Genomic DNA, 22,430 nt, shown 5'->3' on the forward strand with positions numbered 1-22,430 from the left:
GGAACCAAAGGCAGGCAGGCGAAGAATATTACAAATCATTTTATTAAGATGAGAAGCGCAGGACGCTGTGGGCCCCGCGGAACTAGCGAGAACGGAGGATCGCAACCGGAGGAGCGTCAGCGAATGCGCACCCGAAAGACACATTCTCGGGATCGATTGTGGGAGGGTGTAGGCAGGGGCGGGCGTGGAGAAAAAGGAGGAGCCAAGGTGGAAAGGACAGGTTTCAATTTTCCATCCCAAAATCTCGACGACGGCCGCTGGATGACGCTGGGATTAAACCCGCTGGGACAGCGTCGGTGCAGCGCGCTGTCGCAATCGGGGGGGGGGGAGGGGGGGGGGGTGGTTGCGGCTCGGTAACCATTTCGGTGCGACCGCGGTATCGGTGCGCGAGCATCGTCACCCCATCCCCGTCAGGGGACCCAGGGAGGTTTGGCGGGACCGATATCATCAATTTGTGGTTCCGGGGCAGCTTGCCCGGGAGCTCGGAAAAGGATTTCCAGAGATCGTCGGCAGTCGCCGGGCAGGGAAGAGGACGCGGAAGGGCAGATTCTGAAATGTATTTAATATATTTGACAGACAGACGACGCTTAAGCGGGTTGCGTACAGGTTTTTGTGCGTGTGTGTGTGTGTGTTTTGTTTGCTTCTTCCTCCATTTTGCTCCGCTTGGCTGGTTCGCGTTCGCGTCCGTTTGCGTTCGAATTCTCGCCCGATCGAAAGGCTCTCGATTGTTTGGGATCCCCCCCCCCCTCCCCTCGATCGATCGTAGCGTTTGTGTGGAGTGGTTTTTTTTCCTCCTCCTCCCCTTGACCCCTCTCCCGGACACTCCTTTTGCTTGTGAGGCGGGGGTTTGCGATGGATTGGTAAAAAGCCTTGCCGACAGTGCTTTTTCACCCCGCGCTCGCCGTGTGCTTCACAATCCTGGCATTTAGCGCATCCCAGGTGGGAGGGGTGGGGCAGCAGGAACCCAACTTCTTTACATTCTGTCAAACGTGTAGGTGAGCACCATCACCGCAAAGCAACGCACAACGCGAGCGGAAGAGCAAATGGAGGATGAGAAAAAAACGTGCCCAACCACCTCGCCCCGCCCTCCACAATCCGCTCAAACCGATCCGGATGACGTAGAAAACCCGCTGGCGAGACGTAAGCTGAGACGCTGAGACGTTTCGCAAAACAACGACGCAAAGTAGCAGCAACAAAAAAAAACACACGACACCCCCTCAACCCATTCTACCCCACCTCTCCTACGCACACGCACACAAGATACTTCTCGATCCAACCTCAATGGCAGTAACAACAACAGCAGCAACAACAGGAAAAGTAAAAACGTTCAACGATGGAATAAAAATAAAGTCAGTTTTTTGACGAAACAATTCACAAAACTTTGGGGGCTGAGAAATCACGGCCGAAAGAGACGAACCGAACCAAAACAAAAAAAAAACTGAAGGCACCCAACCGTGACCGCATGGTACGATGATGAGATGATTGAATCGCGTTTAAATTTGAATAAATGAAGCGAACCGAGAAGAACGCACCGGTAACACTGCCAGAGAACAACCACCATTTCCCAACCACCCAGAAAACGTCCCAAAAGCTGCGGTCGGATTGACTTGCAGGATGATATACGAAGGCTAAAAAAAATAACATTATGCTGCCCAACCACCATCGGCCGCTGTGTGTTAGATTTACCATAAGCAGTGGGTTTTTTTATTTTGTTTTGTTTTTTTTGTTTTCGTCCAGAGACACGATCCAAGAAAGGGGACGAAAAAAACGGCAAATTTTTAAATTAAAAATCTACGATTTGACGACGCAAACGATTGTACCCGCCACTCTTTGGAACCGGCCCAACCATGCGGTGCTATCGTAGTGGAGAGGACCATTCAAAGACTTTAAATCACGGAACGGTTTTCTCGCATCGATCGATCTTTTTTTTTCGCCCTCTTCTACAGCATGGAACAACAGCAACAACCAACAATAAAAAAAACAGACAAACATGTCCTGTCCAGAGCCTGTCTTGCCGCCTTATGTGTGATTTGTTTGTTGGAAGATTTGCTGTTTTTTCTCTCCCTCCCCCTCTCTCTCTTTCTCTCTATTTCTTACTTTTTTAATGTCTGGCTTCCCTTTTTAGCCTTGTAAATCGCATTCCAATTATGAGACGAATAGCACACCGGCGCGCTTGCCCGTTCTGCCTAGCAGTGCTAGCCGGCTCATCCGACGCACACACACAACAACAAAAATGTTTCGCTTCGGGTGGAATTTGCATATTTATTCCAATCAAAAATATGCTCACCGAATCGCCGTTTAAAGGAAATTATCTAATCATCTCCTGCTGCCCCGTCCGATCCCTGCGTCCCTCCTGCGCTGTGGCCATGTTGCGCTGTGCGCAAACCGCCGTCGCCATGGTTTGGCTGCACATTTGATGTGTTGGTTGTGCGAACCAATCGATGCAGCTACTAATTTCCAACAACAACAAAAAATGCACTACACACAATATGGCGCACACACACACACACTATTCGCTCCAAAATCGACCAATGCAGCACAACGATTCGCCCCCCCCCCCCTTGTTCTGTCGATGGAATAAATTTAAAAGATAAATTTAAGCTGATTTGCGTCGAAATGCATTTACGGTGTCAGTGGAGGCGCCCCCCCCCCCTCTTAGCACACACACACAGACACTGCACAATCGAACGGCGGTGCACAACGATCAAGCTTGAAATTCGATCAGCGCACGGTTTCGATCCCCCGGCACTGTGGTCACCCCGTTTTGGCCGTGAGACGCTTTGTGTTGGGCCTCTCTGCATCTCGTGCGCTTATCAAACAAAACACGTCACATTAATAACACCAGCGCCGACGACCACGGCAAACGATCTGCTCAGAAAACTGCAGACAACGACACAAACGACACAAACGGGAAGGGGAGAGTGATAGAGAGTGAGACACAAAAACGCGAAGAAGAAGCGCCAAGGTTTCACATTTGCTAAGAGCGAGCCCCGATTTGGGCAGTGGAGCGCGCGCGATCGAAAAGCAATATGTTAAAATATATGCGTTTGATTCACGTTTTGTGCGGCTGATTATCCCTGCGAGTCGCACAGATGGCAACCAGACGGTGGGTCGGTGGGAGGGGGACAGGGGGGGGGGGGGGGGCAGGGAAGTTGGTGGTAGAATTTCGTCCCGTGGCGAATTCCCACCGTTCGATCACCCATTAACTGCCCATGTCCGATAAAAGTGTCCGCCACGATGTGTGACCCCTTCTGGAGCCGGGGTCTCCTCTGCTGTTTTGCTCTCTCACGCTGCTGCTGCTGCTTCCATTATGCGCCCGGCGACCGAGAACACTGTGTTGGGCCGTCCAAACAGTGTTGCAAAAAATAAAAATAAATAAAATGCGCAAACATACCCTCATTTCCACCTTGAAAACAGCGAGTGGGAGTCGGAACTAGCTGACTAATGGTGAGCTTCTCGCTCGGTCAAGCGACGGTCTTTTGTGAAGGAGGCGGGTAAATTGAACGGCAACAAATTACGGCCAAAAACGTGCCCTTTTACGCTTCACGTTGCCAGTAAAAGGATCGAAAAGAAATGGGTTCCTTTTTTATTTACAACAACCCTAAGCACCACGTTTGAAATGTGTTATCCACTTTGGAGGAGTCGAGCGAGACTTACTAGCTTCTCCTCGTACATGACCAGCATTCCATCTCTACGCACGCAAGCATCTAGTGCATTGTCAAGTATATGCCTCTGTTAGGTTGGTGGAGATGCGCTTTAAAAGCATCACACCCCTTTTCACAGTTCACCAACCGATTGCGCGAGGGGCTTTTTAGCTCACGAGCCTGGAAAGCGCTGTTCATAAGTTGCACAGTTAATATTCCTTACATCACCTTAGCCACCCTAGTCGCGTTGGGCAGGTTTGAGAGGGTTCCATTTTGATGCGAATTTCTTGTTTTCTTTAAAATAAAAAAAAATGTATACCCAATTTGTGACTCCACACACAAAAAAAGAAGCGAACTCTCTCCTTCATTTCGTTCCCTTCTGCACAAACCGCACGCAGCGTGGGAAGCGGGTGAACAACAAAACAAAACAACGCGGAACACAGCATATTTAACACATTTTCACGAGCCAATTTTTCACACATTTTCCACACGCCTGTCCCAAAAGTCTAGCGAAAGGTGGTAATAGAAATAGAGTGGGCAAAAACCAAAAAAAAAATCATAGAAACAAGCTACTTTCCTACTCCAAGCGCTGGCGATGTGGAGCAATGGATTCGCTTTGCTTTTAAAAATCTTCCTCCATGGTCTAATTTTTTCCCCTTTTATTTTTTTTCCTCCTTCCAGGTGATGCCAGCAATACCAGCATCGGCAGCGGCGAGGGTACCGGCGAGGAGGACGACGATACGAGCGGCAAGAAAAACCAAAAGAAGCGGGGGATCTTCCCGAAGGTGGCCACCAACATTCTGCGGGCGTGGCTCTTCCAGCACCTAACGGTAAGTGGCTTGTTTTGTCTCTAGCGAGCACGCGGTCCATGGATGCCTGCCAACGTTCTAGTTGCTGGCAAATCGCAACTAAGGAGCGGTGATCCCGCTTCTTGGAGGTTTGCCTTTTTTTGCGGCGATTGTTGCTGCTGGTGCTGCTGCTTGAAGATGCTCCTTCGCTCTTTCTCCAGCCGGTGAACGCCGGATTCGGCACAATCTAGATCGGTCTAGGGGGTTTACGCGGTTTTACGCGTGCAAATGTTCTCCGTGCAAGCGCAGCGTTAAAAGGTCAGAGGGCGGGGGCGGGCAAGGGCGATGCTTTTGTGCTTCGTTGCCTCCCCCCCCTCACATTAGACCGACCCGTAATTGAAGCATCTCGATAACGACCTTTCCGGGGGCATGGCTGGCGAATATAATCGATACCCGGCGGAGGAGGACGAGGAGCGCGTTATCTGCGCTGCCGTCGTTTCTTTGATACAGCTCGCCCTCATCCCCTGCCCCCTACGCAGTGCTTGTTAGAGGATAAATGTATTTTTTATGCATTCGCTTAAATGATATAAATGATTTCATTCGGCTGCCACTAAGATTACACTTAAGATGGGCTATCGGCCAGCCACGTGAATGGCTTTTATGGGGCCCATTTAGCGGGAAGGTAAAGAAAGGCCACAATGGCCACAATTGAGAAAAAGCTTAGCGCGGAGAGAGAGAGATAGCGAGAGCGAGAATAATACAAATAAATGTTCGAACATGGTGATGTGCAAAGATGTCCTTAGCAAAGCGTTAACATTTTAAGAAGGGTGTATAAATTCCACTCAAGCCGTGGAAAGGATTTGCTCAAAATTGTGAGTGAGCATGGGCGAATCATCATAAGCGACCTTTGGTTCCGAATTAATGCGCACGCTAGACCGCTCCATTGTTCGTTCCATTTTGCCATTACGGTTTTGGCCGCTGTCCAATGTGTGGTGGAACTTTCGGCTAGAATCTTGCCGAAGAATTCGCACACGATGTACACCAGTTTTCAATTTAAAGCAGCTAGTCAACTTGCTTTGTTGGCGGCTTATCCTTCGAGTACAGTGTTTAAACCAGACTTGACACATCGTTTGAGGAAGAGGGTTAGTTTTTTATTTAGAAAAAAACACGCCCGCACCCAAACGAAGCAACGATACTTCTCTCCCCCTGTGTAAGCAAAAGTAGCCGAATCGCTGCGCTCACGCTCCGTGCCGGTATCGCTCAAGTGATGCGTTTCAATTTCCTTGATGCGTTTTCTTCACGGGCCTTCATGGGCCCGCGGTGACAGTTATAAATGTACTCGCCATTGACCCGTGACAATCTCGTCCCTGCCGATGGTGCACCAACGCCAATCCCGGATGCCCAAGGGAGTACGCGGGCGCAACATCAGCATCGGCCGTCGGGATAGTTTAACGCTCCCCCCCCACACGAATGGGAAACAAACACAGCGCCGAATGGGAAAAGGGATACGCATCGACGACACTTACGAAAAACCATTCGCTAATGCAGTGTCTAAGTGTGTGTGTGTGCCAAGAACACAGGAAGAAAGGAAGAAAGTTTCCAATTCCCGAAAATGGAACACTCTCGAGGCCGGCGAAAGGAAGAGTCAATCGATCAAATCGGGGAGTGTCGAACCCTAGGGGCGGAATAGATTATGCCATCGGACAATCGGCCAGGGCGCACACACACTCGCCCGACACTCACGGGGTTCGGTCGTGCGTCACCCAGCGAGTGTTACGACGCCAGCCAAACAAAGCGCGCAGGTTCCGCATTATTCATCCGAATCGTTTTTCGAGCACGCAACGCGGGGTGGGAAGAAGCGCAATCCAAAAAATCTCTATGCGAATTCTAGAAGCATGCAGTGATGTTCCACTTCGAAACAGGAGTTGGCCCAGCGCTTCGGCGGGGTTACGCAAACTCCACCCCGCCGCCAATACCGAAACGAGGTCTCTAACTTCTCGAAGAAATGGTATCCCCCCCCCCCCCCCCGATGGGATGATGGGGGGGTGGAAGGGGAGAGCGAGTACTTGCGCCACTGCGCGCCATCGTACCTTCCCGAAAGAGTGTACAGAAATGCAATAATGCAAATTTATTCCGACATCACATCATCTAGCATTTTGTTCACACTTTGCTTCGGTAATGGGACTTTGACGGGTGTTTTGTTTTGCCGGACCCTCCCTTCCCCTTGCGATCCACTACCCCACAAGAGAGCAAGCAGAAACGGAGGGTGCGGGGAAGAAAATAGAACCATGTTTGCTAATTAAATCGTTCGGCAGGCCGAACAGTTGTTGTCTTGTCTGCGCGCGCCCGTGTGGCGGTTGTTGCTACCGCTGCGATCTGTGCTTTAGTTGCTGTTTTTTTTTTGTTTTCTTCCTGCCCTTTTGCACCTTCGTTGCAACCCCGAAAAGGGTTCATCGTGTTCGGATGGATCCGTTTCTTGTTCCGTTTTTTCCGTGCGCCGGCGGTGGGAGGCTCGCTGCTAAATAAATCATTCGCCTCATAACTTAAGCGCCGTAACAGTGCAATAAATTATATCCCATTCCGCCCTGCATGGTTTCCCCGTACGTGCGATCGTCTCTGTCTTTCCCTTCCCTGCTAAACGGATACCCATTCCGAATCGGATGCCGCGATCGGCCCTTAAATGACGAATGTGTCATCCTAACGGCCGGTCGGCGCTGACTGGTGCGATGGCTTAGATGATCGATATCGTTGCTTTTCCCCTTCTCTGTGTGTGGGTTATTAATTTTTGTTCCGGAATTCCAACACATTTTCATGATCATCTATATACCGGCGAGGGAGCGGGGGAAGGGTGGCAAAAATTTAAAACAAAAGCGTGGCGCGAGGAAAGAAGCAAAAAAAAACAGCGCGCCCGTACACCACATGCTCTCCCGTGATCATCGTTTAATGCCTCATAAACATCATCTCAAACTGTGATCGCGCATCGGTAACGTGAAAAGTCCGCTCACACACACACACACACACGTATCGTTCTCGCTCACTCAAGCGCGATTTTCCCAATGGAGTCGCTTTTTTTGTATCCACCTCTCCCCACTCACCCGTAGCCCTGCAAACGGGCTCAGACCGCGGCAGATGATCGTTTTATTGCATTTTCATTGCCGGAACGATCGATCGATTTCGGCGATCAACCGGTGCTGCCTTTTTTGTTGTTGTTTTATTTCGCCTCTCTGCCGCTCTGCCCTCCCTCCGGCAGTTTCATTTTATTGTGCCGGTGGGAAAAGTGGGCAAGGTTTTTTGTTTCCTTGCTTTAACCCTCCGTTTTGGGGGGGGACCTAATTTTTACTACTTTACATTAAATTGAAACATTTGACATTAATCCAATGATCGGGCAGCCGCGGGCACGAAGGGGAACCAACCACCATGGGACACATATGCCGATCGGTCGGTAGAAAAATGGAAATGGGGCTGTTTGTTTTTCGATGTTTGTTTCCCTCCCTTTTCTTCGCAGCCACAAACGTTCGGCCGGGCGAGACAGAGACAGCACAGCGCAAGCAACTGCACGATGACCCACGGTAAATGCGATCGCATCGTACGATTCGATCGATCACTCGGCGTACACCTTGCAGTTTTGAACGGTCCCCTTTTCGAAACCCCCGTCCCCAAACCTTCCCAACCGTCCAGCTTGGGGAGAAGCGAATGGGGCAAGGTGAGGATGAGGTGGTGTAGCACACATGCAATTGTCCTTCTGGTCGGCATGCACCGCTCATGGTAAATGCATTACGTCCCATCCATTCTCGGCTGCACTTCGGCTCCGGTCCCAGAGGTTGATTTGTTGCGCTTTGGTTTCGGGGAGGGCGACGAAGGCAAAATATAAAATCGACTGGACACAAGCACTGGAGGCAGAGGTAGCACACACTCTTATGCATGAAACACGCTACCCCCCAAAGCCCATTGCCCGTCCGCCTGCCCGAACCTCCCTTTGAATGACGCGGGAGATGACAATGCCGCGACAAACGGTGCAGCACAAATCGAGAAGCTGCACTCGCGGTAGTACAGCAAAGGTACAGCAAAGGTACAGCAACTACCAACCAGACACACACACACAGACCGATCAGTAGTGGCAGGTTCATTCTCAAAAACTCTACAAAAACAAAAGCGCAGGGGAAAAAGACAAAAAAGCATACACAAACACACACAATCAACATTCGACTAATAGTCGTAGTAATACGGTACACACATGTGCTTCCCGCTGGTCCCGCGTGGACCCGCTGGGCCCGCGTGGACCTTCGTCCCAGGCGTAAGGATGGCCTCGAAGGTCTTCACCGGTGCCTTCGAGAACTTCGAGTACGGATTAAAATACAAACGATTCGACCCGTGTGACGAACGGGTGTGCGGTGGTTGTCTGTTGTGGCGGGTCTGTTCCCGATCCGGTTGCATACATGCGCAAAACATGCGAAATAAAACAAACGTACGGCGAGCGAGAGACAGCCCGAACCGACCCCCTCCCATCCCGCCGTCCCATGTCCGTCCGGGGCACGTCGGTTTTGCTTTGTTTGCTTCATGCATTCCGCGATGGAATATCAATGACCGGCAGAGCAGCACTAGCGGCCGCCACCCTCCCTGCCCCCGCTGGCAATGGACATGGAACGTCACGGGAGGGGAGGAGGGTTATAGCCGGGTTTCGGCGGCCGACTCTCGTGCCTCTCGGGCGCCGCACAGAGCGCAGCACCACTGCTGATTTAAGAGCAGCGTTTGCGTATTTTATATGCATATACATGGGGGCCAATAATTTGCATTACATAAATATAAATGTCTAAAAATATTTGTCAGTCCGTATTGACATTCACGTGGAAGAGGATAAGATAATTTTTTTTTTTGGTTTTGTTTTTACTTTCCCGCTCCCTCGGGGTAGGCAGATCGGAAGGCATTCGCGGGTGCGGTGAAATTTGCCATTCGAGACTATCCCGGATCTTCCTTTGGCGTTTTTTTGTTTGTTCTCTTTCTCCCTCTCTCTCTCTCTCTCTCGCTCTCGCTTTCCTCCGGGAGCAAGAAGTGCATCCGATGCACCCATGCACCACATGCAGCAACAGTTTCAGTAATGAAATCACAAAACTTTGTACTTACCCTGTTCGGTACCGCCATACTGCACCCGTCCGTCTCGTGTCGGCGTGTGTGCTGTGTGGTACATGTTTTTTTTTTCCTTTTTCCTTTTTTTGGTGGGAGGAGATGTGGGGGGTTGTTCCCGAACATGTAAATGTGGAGAAGATAGGCGCAAAAGTGCGCGCGAGAGTGCGCGCGCGCGCGCCAGCGTGGGTCAGGTTGTCCACGCACACGATACGGGCGCGCCGAGTAGGCCGAGAACGCCGCATGTAAACTGCACCGTGGCGGCGCTTCCAGCCGCGGCCGTCTTGTGTAGGTAGGCGGCCGGCGCGACAGCAAATCGGTGTTGTCCGCGACCGAGCCCAAACAGCACGAGCACGCGAGCACGATGTGTGTGTGTGTTTATGTGTATCGATGTAAAACAATTAAATATTATTAATTGACCGATCAATGTCTAGCGCGCGGTGGGTTGCGATGGTGGCTGTGAAGGTGGCTGTAAAGATAAAAAAATAGAAAAAAAGAGTTAGTGGGAGACAGACTCCACTGTTCCCTATAAGTGGAATGCAACGAGCTGCGGTCATACACATAAAAGAAATTATCTAAACTATATCCGACGGTTCTTAAAACAAACACGAGGGAACAGAACTGCCGATACAGTTCTTAAACCTTAATCCATCCACCAATTCCCCAACACGCTATCACGCCATCAAATGGCCGTAAAAGGCACTTGTGCCACAGTCCTCCAATAACATCCGCTCCGAACGAGCTGCTCGAGATTTTAATTAACAAACAATCGAAAAGCGATCAAACAGCCTGCCACAACAACATCCAGTTTGGGGTCTTTTATCCCTCGTCCCCTACCAGGCGACCGCCATCACCACCCTTGCTCAACTCCGTTGCAGGAAAGTGTCGGAAAAGTGGCACTTGAATGGTGGCTGAGCGCGCGCGTGCTGCCAAAGCCGCCTACTTTGCATCGACGCTCGTGGTTCACGAACACACGAACTATGTTCACTGATTTCATTCTGTTAATTCTTCTTCTTTCTTTTTTGCTTCCATTTCCCACAGCATCCCTACCCATCGGAGGACCAGAAAAAGCAGCTAGCACAAGACACGGGCCTGACGATACTGCAAGTTAATAACTGGTAAGTGCTTTCATGTACAGAGGTTCTTCTCTGCCGTTACCCCGTTCTTCGACACCGGCGAATGTTCTGCCATTCGACAATTGGACAGACATCTAAAACAAAGCCGGCAACCACCTTCCCCGGGTCCCCCAAGGGAGATCAAGGCACTCTCTCTCTCTCCGTCGACCGACGGCTTTTGCTTCGTTTTACCCCCTTTTCGCATATGTTGGCTGGCCACCAATGCTGTGATCCTTGTGAAAAGGATCGGCAGACAAAGCCCCTGCGCACGCTTCCAGCCCAAAAAGGAGACCTCATTAAACGGCCAGATGGGAAAATTAACGCAGCAAGGGAGGAAACCTCAACCCAGCAACCCAGCCCGGTTAGGTGGCAGAACAAAATTTGCTGTTTGCCAGCAGGAACACGCGCCACGACCTCTTCAAAGAGAGCTAGTGTGTGGTGCCGGGTAGGTACACACTTACCTGGCACGCAAAAACACACACACACGCGTTTTCGGTAAAGTTTTCCGACAAGGGATCTCGCCGGAACAGGGGGAGTTCGACGATTGTTCGCCTGTAATACCCCTTTTGTGCCATTGTGTGGCGGGCGGTGTTCGTCTTCTGCTTACCGCTCAGTGGAAAACCACATCACACGCACCTTCGTTCAGCAGCTGAAAGGGGTACCGAATGCCGTTTCGAGCTGCACGGGGAAAATCACTCACTAGCTCCGGCCCAATCCGGCCCAATTTGATGCTCACTGTGTTGCTTTGATTAGTACAATGTACAGCGCGGGAAACAAAATAGCCGGGCACTATGGGAGGGGGGGAGGGATTTGTTTGTTTTCGGAAGGATGCTTAGCGCGTCCAATGAGTGGCAAAGCAGGCGTGTACAGTTTGACAGGAGGAATATGTCAAACGTTTAGCCTGCCTCTTGGCGGGAAAGGTGTAGGTTAATAAAGCGAACCCTCGGAAGCTGTTGCATACAGCATGGTTAGCATCCGATGGATTTTTGTTAACGCGACGGCCTAGCATGGGTGAAAAGATACGAGCTAAAGCAGTGGCTTGTGGTACCTTGTAAGTGTAAATGAATTCTGCACGTTTTTTATTATATTTATCAAACAAAATGGTGATATTTTATGCTTCAAGTTATCCGCCAATACATTTCTAAAAATTGCAAAGTTCCATCATACATTAACCACTTTCTCCCCCACTTTCTGTTGGAGTTTAAGTGATAATAATTTAAGATGATAATAAAGATCAGTAGGAGAGTTTGACTGGATCCTAGATCACTGGAGACTTAGTTTTTATGGTTCGGAGCATATGTTTCATATTTCATCACTTTTTTTAGCAAATCTTACACAAAAATCAATGTAAATTTGCACATTCTATCTCTATATCTGTTTGCATTTGTAATGATCATTTCTTGATCAAGAGAAAATACAATTTTTTGATTTACAGGGTTTTCCAGGGGTTCTCATAGTGGTCGAACACTTCCTTGACTTTTTCTCATTGGAAATTAACTTTATATGATGGAAATTGGACTCTTGGCACACTCTTTGGACAGGATCCTTGGCAATTCCTATTGGATTTGTCCAGCAAGGGTGCTATAGAGTCCAATTCCCATTACAATAAGTTCATCTCACGCAACAAAGAGTCAATAAAGTTTCCCACAGCTATGAGAACTCCTGGAAAACCCTGTACATCTCACCGAAGTCACAACGAAATGTGGCATATTATACACCTAGAGAGGGAAAGTGTAATTTGCCATGTATTCCGCTTTACAATACAGATTTAAACATAATATTTCCTTGTTATGTCCCCTTGATGTCCAAAGATCAGCGTTAAATTGTCAGTTAAAATCTCTGAATATTTAGTTTTTTTTTCACTAATTATTATACATCTTTTCGTGATCTTTCTAATTGCAACAGCACATTCTAGAATACGAAACATAGTACCTTTCTAATAAGACAAAATGTGAACGTTACTTGCATGTGCGTTATTTTTGTTCAGTCACTTTTTGCCGTATCATTCAAACAAATCTCAAATATTAAAAGTACAAGCTTAAGAGATTTGCCCGAACAAGCAATTCTAGCAATGAATGCACGGTTCATACCATATTAGTTTCTAATAGTTTGTCCCGCTGTGTTTAACTCCTTCCTGCCCCGTGAACGAAGGATCGAGGGTACCGGGCAGATAAGACATCTATTTTCCAACTCATGTCCCAATCGAATCCGGACTCAATCATTTTACCCCCCAGCACGATACGGTCACAAATAACGAGCAGAAAAAAAAGAGGGCAGAAAGAAGGAAGCAAAGGACACACTCATCCACATGTCCCCTTCGTGTGTCCTTCGCCAAACGGTGCCACCCCCATTGCGGCCAACCCAACCATTGTCACTGGGTCATTTCGCATTCATACCGAATTCTTTGGTCCCACTTTCTTTGGGATTTCTTTCCGGCCCGGCCGCTCCTCTCTCCTTCATAGCAGGCGAACGCATGTGCTACCCTTCAATGCGGATGGAAAGCAATTTTCATGTTTAACTTACGACGCTGCACAAACAAATATCTAAACAAAAATGAATCCCTTCGCCAAGTACCCAGAGTCGTCGTGCTGGTCACTTCCAATTGCGTCCCAAACCCTCGGAGAAGGGGAAAGGAGCGGTACTACTGTACGGTAGTTACAGCCAGCCAGCCAACAAAAAAAAAGGCCCAAACACAACACAAAGGGTGCACGCCACGCACGGAGCCCCGACTACGGTAGGGAAATGAAAGTAAGAACGCTCAAAGGAAGCCGAAATGTGCCTTTCCCTTCTCCGCACCGAAGATCCACCCCTAAAGATTGGTGGATCGGTGGAAGCTGCAACCCACCCACCGCTCCCTTTACAATCACTAGATGAGGTGATTTATTATTGTTTAATTTCCATAAATCAAATAAACTGTGCAATCCAATCCGAATCGCCATCTCGGGCCCCTCTCGGGCAGTGCGCGTCGGTGTGTACTCTCGGCCTGGCTCGTTTTCAGGGGAGGAAGGGGCTGAAGGGGGGGGGGTGGTCGGGTCGGGCGGAAAAAAGGGAAGAAAATTGCCGTCCCACATCCCTCGCCCCGCTTTTCCGCCCTCGCCCCTTTTGGAAAAACAAACCGATCCGCTTTGGGGCAGCACGTTTCGGGTGCTGATCCGGCACCGATAGGAAAACGCCGGCTAAGATGTGTAATTCGGGAATGGAATTCTTGCCACGGGACGTAAGGGAGACGGGAAAAGCACCCTCCAACCCCCCCCCCCCTCTCTTTCCGAAGAAGTAATCTCTTTTTTGGGAAATTTTTGGGTTGGAAATTACAGATTCTTATCAGCGTGAGCGTTCGTTTCGTTGTTTTTCCGCCCGCTCGTGGTGCTTTCCGCCGAAAACGCGCGCGCACACGTCCCTTCCCTTTTGCGGGTGCTGGTGTGCTAGAAAGCAACACAAACAAGTGAAGTAGAAAAATAAAACAGACACTAACACACACACACACACATACACACACACAGATACAGTGTGACGGATTCGGGCGGGGTTCGGTCGAAAGAGTCGATCTTCAGCAAACCAAACCCCGACAATACAAACACACACATTCCACAGTGTCACACAGCGAATTTTCCCCTTTTGAATGTTTTATCACCTCGCGCGCTCGCTTACCCCACCCACCCTCACCCTTTTCCTCAACTCCCCGCGCCTTGCACGCACATCCTTGCACGCGCGGAAAAACACGCCGCGCGGCGATATCCTTCATCCCCGGGGTTTCGGTTCAACTCTAATCATTTCACTTCACTTGATTAATGTGTTTGTTCCATTTTCTCGAAACCAAACCCGCGTCCCTCTTCCCCTCCGACAGCCACTCACGGGATGGCCACGGAAGCATCGGGCGGGATGGACGGGCCAGGGGAGGGGAGGTTGCTGTCTGTCTTATCCTTTTATCAGAACGTCGTCCTCGCTGTTGTTATTGTTGTTGTTGTTGTTGTTTTCTTACTGTTTTTCTCATTCTCGATTCTTTTTCTTCCTTTTCTTCCTCCCTCCTCGACAGGTTTATCAACGCGCGGCGCAGAATAGTGCAACCCATGATAGATCAGTCCAACCGAGCAGGTTAGTAATCGGAGTTAGTACGACCGCCTCGAGGCGATGCCGGGTATCGTCTCTCGGTGGGGCACGGCACAGAACTGGGCAAACGGACCCGAACATCCCCGGAGCCCTTCTGGCTGTTCTGTTTGTCCTTATCCACCGTAGCGTAGCTAATGGTTGTTAATGTGTATTGTATTTGCGTTTGCGAAGCGAAGTGGCGCAATTTTATCTCACCCCAAACCCTCCAGTCGAGTCGATGCTCCTGGCCCACACTCCTCACCACCATGCCCCCTTTTGTGTCTGTTTTTTTCCGAAGGCACAGCAAACATTCGCTCCAGTCTCTTTTGCTGTGCCGATAACAGTGTTCCGTTTTATTGTTAGAATGAATTTGGTCGTAGAAAATGTACCCGGGAAAATGCAAAACCTTTTTGTTCATGTAGCGAACCATTTTTACATGCTCCTTCCATCCTTCTTGTGTGTATCTTATCACTTTGCTTGTATCTTGTGCTGTCTTCAACCCGCGCTCCCCGCCAGCCGCTAGATCAGTCAGCAAAGAACGCGCATCAATCTCACACCAACGCCCGCGCAAATCCGGCCCCAAAAGCAATCGAAAAGGGCGCGTAATTTACGAGCCACGGCCACTTACTTCATCTGTCGCGCGCTGCGAGAAATACAAGTCTGCGACATAAAACATGGTCGCGGAGATTGCTGCTTATCAGTCGGTTGGGAGCCTAAACTTCCAAACCCTACTCCCAACTCCTTCTGTTGGCGCGCCTCCTCCCGATCGGGACGGTTTTAGTCATTCATTTAAAGACTGCGCCTCAAATCGAGCATGCTCCGTGCCGCGCTAAGCCCGGTCGGATTGGTTTGCCCACTCCCCGCTTGCACCCCAATCTCCGGGCCCGTTCGGCGGTACCGTTAATTACCGTTTCCCGGGGCATAGCATTTCCATTATTCATGAAATGCTACGTCCCGGCATTGATCCGCCGGCGTGGAAAGAGTTGGGTGGGCGAGGTGGAGGATAATGGGTTTAATAATGTGAAATGGGAAATCTATCTTGCGAGCGCTTGCGAAAATACACACGCGAGACCGGAGAAGTCTAAATTAATGTGACAAATGAGCCTTGAATGAGCGGCGTCCTCGCAATGCGCAATCTAATAGGAAAAAGGGAACGGTTCGTTTTACGGTAGCACGGGTGCGATTTACTTCTTTCCATTCCGATAAGGCTGGGTGGAATTGCATTCGGTTGAATTCTTTCGTACGTTTTTAAGTTCAATTGATGTTCTTTGATTTCGAAGAAAAAAATTGCCATTTGCTTTGCGTAACGTGGATACCTTGCACATTCTTATAAATTCTAGTAGGAATGCCGTCGGATGCACCGATCTAATCCGTAACCAACTCCGTTTCAATCCAACTAGAATCATTAGCAATAAGAATAGTATACAATTGCAGGCACTATGCAGGCCATTTATAAGAATAATTGCGTTTACTAAGCTTCGCCAAAGTGTTATTTAACCCGTATTAAGCATGTTTATGTAATTTTTAAGCCAGTTTTTCAATCAACACCTTGAAATGGCGCAGAGTTTTGTGTAATTACTAAACAATAGATCATAGTTTAGTTAAATTAGAACAAAATAAGCAACCAAACTGTATTTTTAACACATATTGTAAGTAACAACCTCAGTAAATAATCTTGCCTTTCGAGTAGTTAGCCAATAGATCCTAGACAGAACGTTCCATTTGCTTCGTAGTAATTGTTCAACATATACCGCCTTTCCTCTCCCCATTCCGTTCCCTGGTAACTTGAACTCCCTATCATCCCCCCTCCCGTTCGTAATGTTGAAGTTAACTGAACGTTCGTTCTTTTTCTTCTTCTTCTTCTTCTTCTTTTCTTTTTGGTTTGACCAGTATATTCTCCGATTTCAGTGTACACGCATCCGGGCCCGTCCGCCGGCTATCCGGACGCGATGAGCTACATGATGGACGGCCAGGCGCAGATGATGCACCGGGCACCGGGCGATCCGGCATTCCACCAGGGCTACCACTATCCGCCGGCCGAGTACTACCCGCACCATCTGTAAGCGGTCGTTGCAGGAACGACGGTAACGACTGTGCCCAGCGCCGCCGACGACGATCAACCCTCTGCCCCGCGCGATGAGTGACGCCGAGTGTGAGTGTGTGTCGAAACGGGGGCGGTGGGTTGTAAAACAAAAAAACCACACCTGTCCCATCCTTGATTCCTACCCCCCTCCCTGCACAACCAGCCAGTGGCCTACGGAGCGCAGGTGCCGGGGCCACACGATCGAAGAGCGGGTGGTGTCGATCGGACCGTAAAGCATGCGTAAAAGCAAAGGTAATGATGGGTTGCGTTTGCGAGGTACAAACATGAAAGCTAATACACCTATCTCTTCTCTTTCTGTATGCTTTTAGGTGGCAAAGAATGCATTTATCGCGTCATACCATTTTCGCCACAACAAAAACACAACCTTCCCGCTCCCCAAGAGAGACACACAGCCCCCGGGAGGGCGCTCGTTGGAATGCTGGCGGCGGCGGCGGCAGCGGCGCGGTACAGTACTGTTGAAGTTGTATATCACAACCATCAACGCAAACGTGGCCATTTGAAGTAACCAAAAAAAAAGGAAAAGAAACAAACACGAAAATCAAGCAACAAAAAAAAGAAGCTGGAAGGAAGGAATTTAAAACCACAACCACCCAGCACACACACACACCTGCACAGCAGCGCGGAGTTCTCGCGGGATTTTTGGTTGTTTGGGAGTATGTGTGTGTGTGTGTGCGGCCCAGACGATCGGATCCTTGGCCCTGCGGAAGGGAGGACTACGCTAGTGAAATGCAGAAAAAAAGGGCAACTCGATTCGATCGATCCGGCAAGTTACGCGACGGGCAGCACAGCCACCGTGTGATACGATCTCAATTTCGCTTTCCTGGCGGAACTGGAGGGAGTCTGGCGACCGGCCGGCCACCGCCTCGATGGTTCTCGCTAAACGCAAACACGAACACACGCACACATAGCTGCACACACCTCGGCGAGTTATGTTTAAGGCTCCTCATCAGCATCTTCATCATCAACCACCCACTCCTATCACCCCATTGTCGTGGGTTACTATCGTGTATATGTGTGTGTGCGCGCGTGCGTGTATGTGTGCTCAAAAGTGCCAACAGTTATTAAGCTGCTTTGCCCGTTTTGGGCCGGGGCGTCTTGGCGTCCCAGACTGGTTGCCGCTCATCCCAGAATCATCCCAGACTCCACCAAACCGCCTTCTTCTCCTCGCCATCTGCTCCCAAAGGGTCCCGAGTGCGGGCGATGATGCCGTAACGCGCTGCTGTGCTACGTAAGCGATATTTAATTTCTACTAAAACAATTAGACCATCAACCGTTGCGTTAGCTTATTATCGCCGCAAACCGGTACGCAAAACTCTCAGTACACCGGTGCAGGAAACGATATGCCCGCAATACACACGCACGCACACACACACACACACCCATTAGAGCAATAGTGTGGTGTGTTGATGTGCGGCCGAGGTAGTTGTGTGCAAAAAGCCCCCGGATATACCGTGTAAAGTAATAGTACTAGTGGTAAGGAAAGCAAAAGCGAAAGCAAAACTAAGGACGTACACGTAGACCTAAACCTACAAAAAATGTGAATATCAGAGAGATAGAAAGAAGGATAAAAACACAAGTTAGAGCAACAAAAGATAGGATAAGGATAAGCAATCGAAAGTGTATATAGGAGAAAAAAGCATCACACACACACACACCCTCTACACCTAAGGAACGCATCTTAGAGATTAATCTAACGCAATGTGTACACACTCATAAGCATACACACACGCATACACACACACACACATGCCTGCACAATTAATGGATATTCGGTTCGAGGACAATTAGACGTTACCAATTTAATATGTGAATATGCGAATGACGGCATTACGACGACAGTTAGTACTACCTTTCCCTTTACGTTTACCTACTTTTTCATCGCCAACAAACCAACGCAGAACGCCTTCCGATCATTTCACGCGATCACTTTGATTGTTTTGAAGCTTCTGCAAAAGCGCTTGCAAGCTAAACAGATGGCGCTGCAATCGCCGGCGGAAGGTGGGAAACTGTGTTTGATTTGATTTAAATTTTATGCTATTTTCTAAACCAATAGCAATAATGCCATCCGTTTACAGCGAATTTATACTTCCTCCTATAACAACAACAACAAAAAACAATCCCCCCCCCTCGCCATACGTACCGTTCCCAGCCGCACGGAGAATGCATTTCGTAACGCATTCGCGTATAAAAAAACCTTATCAAATAGTGTAAAAATAGTTTCTTCCAATGAATAACGCCGTTCGACAGCAATGAAAATCCACCATGTGCATGCACGTGAGTGTGTGTGTGTGTGTGTGTGTGTGTGTGTGTGTGTGTGTGTGTGTGTGTGTGTGTGTGTGTGTGTGTGTGTGTGTGTGTGTGTGTGTGTGTGTGTGTGTGTGTGTGTGTGTGTGTGTGTGTTTGTGTGCATATGTAACTGTGTATGCGCGTGTACATTAGGAGAAGCAAAAAAGGAAAATCAGAGTAAGCGGGGCGGCGTTACATCGCGTTACGCCGTTGTAACGCTTCAGAAGCGCATGCTGCGAAAATCACCAGACATCAACGAATTTAATTAACGATAAAAAGAAAGCATACACACACACACGCAACCACACCCACCCACCCACATCATGTAAAACGAGATACGAGATTATGAATGGTATCCTTTCGTTAACGTTAGATGGATAAAGTAGGGCGCGATGCGAGCGGTAGGGCACCGGTGGGCAGTGTGTGTAAGGTCGATTTATATTAAATTCAAACCCCGAATGCGGGAATGTGAAACCATCAAGAAGGGAAGTAAGGAGGGAGGTTGGACGAAAAATGGGATCGGATAGCGGAAGGCAGAAACACACATAGAAACATAGGGAAACATAGGGAAACAAAAAATGCACAACTACAACAAAAAGGAAAGATCATACAAAGGATCAATATCTATACAGGGTGACCAGTTTGTTTGTTACTTTAGCTCCGTGCGCAACGTTCCGGCAGGCAAGCTCAAAAACAAAACAAAACGCATTTAGTTGGTGTGTGTGTGTGTGCGGGCAGGTGTATGGGAAAAAATACAGTTTTGTTACAACTTGGCAGAAGCATTTCAAATCTCAATTCCCACCGCACTCCATTGCGAGTCGATCAGTCGAACACACTTCCTACACTGCAGAGTGTGTAGGAATAGTAATGGCGAGCAGCGATCGTTACAATTATTTGTGCTGCCGCCAGAAGCTTGGTAACGTCAACCAGAGCGCGATGGAAGTGATCCTCCCACCTTCCCCTTACACAGTAAATCCTTCACCTTCACCCGGGGGTTTTCTCGCGTATCCGCCTCTTAGATTGTAGGGTTTTAGCTGTAAAAAAAAAACAACAACAGAAACTGCTACCGTTTGGTGTAATGTTATTTGTAATAATGATGTCGTGTAATAATTGCTTAAGGCCAACCAAACCACAGGCAAAGCTTTTTTTTGTTTAATTTAGGTACTTTTACTACTATTACTGCAGTAATTAATGTAATGAAAATTATCATTATTGAAATTATTAATTATTATTATTATTATTATTATTATTATTGTACTAGCTACCAGTAAATTTTATTTTAGTTTCAATTTGTTTCCCCTCCATCCCGTCGTACCCAATTTACGTTATAAGGATCACCTACTTCCCTTTCCCCTCCCCCTCCCCCTCCCTCTCCCTCTCCCATCGCATCATTGCACTGTTACCCTTCCATCTGAAAACGGCCCCAAAATCACAACTTATGTACGAAAGGTTCAGTGTTTTCTATTGAACGTGTTACAGGGTGAATTAAAAAGAAACAAACAAACAAACGATGCAGTGGAAACGTTAATCCGCATGCATTACAAGCTCTAAATGTGTGCGAGTGTGTGTGTGTGTGGATGCGGGTATGTGTGTGTGTATGTGTGAGAGTATGTGAAAGGCATAGAGCTGCAGTGCCCACCAGCGTTGTGGAAAGCTTAGTGAAGTTGCGTATCCTTTAAACAAAAATTATATATGTATAGCAGAATGAAAGAGAAACGACGTAAATGCACACACACACACACATCACAAGAACGCACCGCAAAAAAAAGCCACACACACACACAAATCACAGTTCAGTTGCTTCAGCGTCTGTATAAAGCGGTAATAATGCTCCAAATACCATACCCCTCTGTGTAACTCCGTGCTCGCTCACTACTGTAGCGAATGAGCTGTTGAATGAGAAGGAGCGGGCAATAGTTTTGTGCTGTAAATATAGGGAAAGAGTAACAGAACGAAAACAGGAGCATCACGCACGGTAGGGCATAGCATAGGGCCACCACCAGCAAATGAAGCAAATGAAGTAGAAAGTGAGGCCGTGTGCGTTAGTTAAAAAGCAGCAAAACCAAGCATCATTGCATCGAAGCTTCTGGTTGGTGGTGATGCCAAAACAAGGCAAAACAGCACAGCGATGGTAAAAGCGTACGAATAATTTCCCCGTTTCAAGATGGTTAACGTGAACGTGTTATGCTTAGGTAAGAAACAAAATATGATGCCGAAGACGAGCGAAAACAAAACAGGAAGAAGAAAAAAATTATATCGAACAACAATCGCTGAAATAAAACAGAAAAAAATCGTTCAACATTATGATTTTCGTTATGTGTTTTGTTTTTGTTTGTGTTTTGTTTTTTTTTTGGTTCTCTTCGTTTGTTCGTTATTGTCTCTTTTATCTGCTCGATTAACATTTTCTTTACTTTCTCTTCGTTCTTGCTTTTCATTCTCCTTCTTTTTATCTTTTATTCATCTCTTTGGTGTAAACTTTCATATTCTTATTGGTTTTCCCCAGTATTTCTAGCAAAAAAAACTTCGTCGTTCGCTTGTATGTTGCCGTTTTTTGTTTGTTTGTTTGTTTGCTACTTTTAAAACGTTGAGTTTCATACGTTAAAAACCACCTAACCTAATTAAGTGAGCGAACAAGCGAGTTTGGGTGGTACTGTGATGATCGTTTTAGGCAACAGTTCAAATACGTACAGCAGGCAGGATGATGAGCGGGCGTGTACCGAGATCACGCTCACGTGGCGGAAAAGGGATAGTAAAATAAGTTAAGCTACTAAACACTGATACTGATCATGGTGTGTAAAAAGAAAGGCTTTATACTGCACAGGTTGCTCATTTTGTTGGAATGTTTTTTTTTTAATCTTTTCGATTAATTCAGTTTTTGGCTATTATAAAAAGCAAACATGTTTCGGAAGCGCACGAGGCACACAAAAAACGGCTTTCGAGTTTTTGTTTCAGCTACTTTTCCAAACCTACGATATACCTATGTATTCGATCGAGCTAAAAGACGACGAAAAAAAAACCGCAACAGCACCACATCTCACGCGTGTGTGTGAATGTGTGAATGTGATAGTTGTTCACGATGACGATGACGCACCGCAAACCAAGTATACGAATTCCGCTAAACGATTGGGCTTTTTTTTGTACATGTGGGAGAGAGCCAGGGAGCGAGAGAGAGAGAGAGATTATAAGAATTTATTGCAAAACGAACAAACAACCAAAAATTCATATATATAAAAGTATAAATATATATATTTAAAATCTATACTTATACACACACACCGACAGCCCA

General features: G+C 48.0%; 1 protein-coding gene across 7 annotated transcripts in view; it reads left to right on the forward strand.

The window, feature by feature from the left end:
* Positions 1–18,423, forward strand: part of LOC121600951 (homeobox protein homothorax) — a 192,328-nt gene extending 173,905 nt beyond the window's left edge. For 6 of the 7 annotated variants that reach the window (XM_041929764.1, XM_041929752.1, XM_041929742.1 and 3 more), the window contains exons 11-15: positions 4,326–4,474; positions 10,595–10,671; positions 14,702–14,760; positions 16,645–17,089; positions 17,167–18,423. In XM_041929764.1, coding sequence (XP_041785698.1) covers positions 4,326–4,474; positions 10,595–10,671; positions 14,702–14,760; positions 16,645–16,817 — 458 coding nt within the window. In that variant the 3' untranslated portion in view covers positions 16,818–17,089; positions 17,167–18,423. The remainder of the gene's footprint in view (positions 1–4,325; positions 4,475–10,594; positions 10,672–14,701; positions 14,761–16,644; positions 17,090–17,166) is intronic. The other variant, XM_041929768.1, reaches the window with a different exon arrangement.
* Positions 18,424–22,430: the final 4,007 nt, after the last annotated feature.

The sequence above is a fragment of the Anopheles merus genome, chromosome 2R (genome assembly GCF_017562075.2).
Source record: "Anopheles merus strain MAF chromosome 2R, AmerM5.1, whole genome shotgun sequence".
Lineage (NCBI taxonomy): Eukaryota > Metazoa > Arthropoda > Insecta > Diptera > Culicidae > Anopheles > Anopheles merus.